At 32.9% G+C, this 3,097-nt stretch overlaps 1 protein-coding gene across 1 annotated transcript; it reads left to right on the top strand.

The window, feature by feature from the left end:
* The first annotated feature begins 1,125 nt into the window (after window positions 1-1,125).
* LOC129876635 (peroxidase 22.3-like) lies at window positions 1,126-2,509 on the top strand. The gene is made up of 3 exons (XM_055952118.1): window positions 1,126-1,388; window positions 1,486-1,680; window positions 1,768-2,509. The coding sequence occupies exons 1-3, from the start codon at window positions 1,179-1,181 to the stop codon at window positions 2,317-2,319; spliced, it is 957 nt and encodes a 318-aa protein (XP_055808093.1). The 5' UTR covers window positions 1,126-1,178; the 3' UTR covers window positions 2,320-2,509.
* Window positions 2,510-3,097: the final 588 nt, after the last annotated feature.

Raw genomic sequence — 3,097 nt, 5'->3', positions numbered from 1 at the left:
AATTTCACATTTATTTATTTATGTATCTAACTATTAATGGTAAGAAATGCTTAGGAAAGCTTGATGAATAAAATGAGGAAATAAGGTGGGTATTTATAGGTGAGAAAGAGGGACCTAACAATAAATAAAATAATTATAAAGAAAAATCTGAAAATTTAATGGAATATATTGATGTCATGGATGATGTTAAATGGAGGACAATTTATGTCATGCATGATGTCAAATGCATCTAGATGTTTCCATGGTAGGTAAGATGAGTTCTTTTTAACAGAATACTTGTTTTCGAAGCTGTGTTTGAATAAGATAAATTCCTTATTAGGATTTGGTGTCTTCATAAGAATTGTAGATATGGAAGTCTAGTTTCATATCGTTCAAGAATCAACTAATTTGGAGCAACCTATAGTGAGATATGAATTTTCTTCTATCAACACTCAATTCCGTCACAGCACTATATCTTGCAAAGATTAATTTATTTGACCTACTTATACTCCGAATTTGAAGTTATGTTCTTCATGAAAGTTGTAGGTAAGTATGTTGTGATTACCCAGAAATTTGAATCACCTAATTTGGACCAACCTATGAAAAGTTATGCCTAAAATACAGAGGCTGTATTATTTTCGTCGACAATTGAAATATCGACATACAACATTTTAGGGGTTGTTACAATACTTATTTGAAAAAAACGTAACAATAAATGCATTTTTGGATCTAACTATTAATGGTAAGACCCATTTTAGATCAAACTATCAACTGAGTGCATTTTTGTTCAATTTCACATTTATTTATTTATTTAAACACTAAAGTTGATAGTAATTACTTCGTAGTTAGTACGATTTATTTGCCAGGTCAAAACTGATAGCCTTTTAATTATAAGACCGACGACCCACTCAAATTTGTAATAATTGATTATCAATTACTATGTCTGAACATTTCGTGCATGTATTGATTTAACGTAGCAGAAAATTTAAAAAATTATTCTTAATTAGAAATTGTCAAAATTGTGACTCATTCTTGTGAGAGTTGCTAAACCTAGAACCATTGTCGTGTTGCTGTAGTCAACATTATTTTTTACCTATAAATACAGCCTCATTTTACTCTCATCATCACCAAATCGAAATACAACAAACAAGTGTAGAACTTCATAGACTATATATTATATAGTAATTATACAGAAAAAAATGGCTTCAACTAGCTTCCTCTTTCTTCATGTGTTAGTCGTGTTTACTCTAGCACGCATGGCTTTTTCAGATTTGTCAGATGATTTCTACGAAGATATCTGTCCCGAAGCTTTACCAACCATTAAACAGGTTGTTGAGGATGCAGTCAGGCAAGAGAGGCGAATGGGTGCCTCTTTGCTACGATTACATTTTCATGATTGTTTCGTTAATGTGAGATTCTTTTTTCTCTTGCACTTAATGTTTGGTACTTTGGTTACTTTAGATGTAGTTATTAATTACTATTGTATTTCTTATAATAAAAATGTAGGGTTGTGATGCTTCGATTCTTCTTGATCAAACATCTATTACCGATAGTGAGAAGACTTCTCGTGCTAATAACAATTCTGTCAGAGGATTTGAAGTGATCGATAAAATTAAATCGGAGGTTGATAAAGTTTGTGGACGTCCAGTTGTATCTTGTGCAGACATCTTGGCTGTTGCAGCTCGTGACTCTGTAGTTGCTGTAAGTATTACTCCTTGTTTTCCCCTAACATAAGCTATAGTTAATTTAATGTATAATTAAACTGATATTTTTGTTACATTCACACAGTTACATGGACCAACATGGGAAGTGCAACTAGGAAGAAGGGATTCCACTACAGCAAGTAGAACCACTGCCAACAATGACATTCCAACTCCATCCATGGATTTACCAGCACTTATCGACAATTTCAAGAAGCAAGGTTTGGATGAGGAAGACCTCGTTGCTCTCTCCGGTGGACACACACTAGGGTTTGCTCAGTGTTTCACTTTCAGGAATCGCACCTACAATGAGACTAACAATATTGACTCCACCTTTGCAAGCCAACGTCAAGCAAATTGTCCTCGTAGTGGAGGTGATTCCAATCTTGCTCCCCTTGATCCTACACCTGCTCTTTTCGACTCGAAATATTTCAGTAACTTGGTGTCTAAGAAAGGGCTTTTGCATTCTGATCAAGCACTATTTAGTGGAGGAGAGACTGATGAGCTTGTTAAAACCTATAGTACAAACCTGAGGACTTTCTCGAAAGATTTTGCTGAGTCTATGATTAAGATGGGTAATATCAAGCCGTTAACGGGGAATCAAGGCCAAATTCGTGTCGATTGCAGGAAGGTGAACTAAACACGTGATGATGAAGCTGGTAAAATCAACTATTGCAAGAATTTGATTATTTTTCAACTGTAATTGTGATTTTTATTCATTTGTAACCTTTGTTTAAGTTAATAATTGTGTGGTAATTAATTTTCCGAGAAATTGGATCTTGTTGTTTTCATTTGGCGAGTGAAATCAAGATTATTATTATTTTTTGAATGAATGAATTCCTTTTCGTTTTCAATAAGTAAATTGACCATCTTCCGTGCTGTTTAGTATTATATAATTTTTGGAGTGGATTACAATAATTAGTAGCATAAGTTCTTATCTCTAACGTACACGACAGGAAAAAAAAAACTTATAATAAATATAATAAGGTTGAAAAGAATTCTTATTTGTGTTGCATTCAAGGCCTATACCTGTTAAGTAACAATTTACTGCTACTGAATCTTTTATTTAATTTTAAAAATAAAAGAAAATGATTCAATTAAAACAATAGCAGTGTATCCTCTTTCTTTTATTTTCTTTATTTGTTCATCTCTCTATAAACTTTTCTCCCTTCTCTCTTAAATTAAATCTTCTTAGAAGCAACCTTTAGATTATTACGAGGGTTTCAATTTCTCCACAATCAGAAATATATTGATCAAGGTTTTAGCTGCATCGCCTCTAACAAGTGAGTTGTTCAAATTTAAGAAATTCAAAAGCCCTAATTTAAAATTGTGACTCCATCAGGTGTATTTTTTTTACCTAATTCTTTTCGGTGGTAGTTTTTTCCATTCACCTCCCACTCCTTTAAACCACTCAAAAA

Source organism: Solanum dulcamara, chromosome 12 (genome assembly GCF_947179165.1).
Source record: "Solanum dulcamara chromosome 12, daSolDulc1.2, whole genome shotgun sequence".
NCBI lineage: Eukaryota > Viridiplantae > Streptophyta > Magnoliopsida > Solanales > Solanaceae > Solanum > Solanum dulcamara.
Note: the sequence above shows the minus strand (reverse complement) of the source record. Positions and strands in the feature narration are given on the sequence as shown.

Coding starts and splice junctions, on each gene's coding strand:
- LOC129876635 (XM_055952118.1), top strand. CDS start 1,179: ATGGCTTCAACTAGCTTCCTCTTTCTTCATGTGTTAGTCGTGTTTACT. Junction 1,389..1,485: donor TTCATGATTGTTTCGTTAAT/GTGAGATTCTTT, acceptor ATAAAAATGTAG/GGTTGTGATGCTTCGATTCT. Junction 1,681..1,767: donor CTCGTGACTCTGTAGTTGCT/GTAAGTATTACT, acceptor ACATTCACACAG/TTACATGGACCAACATGGGA.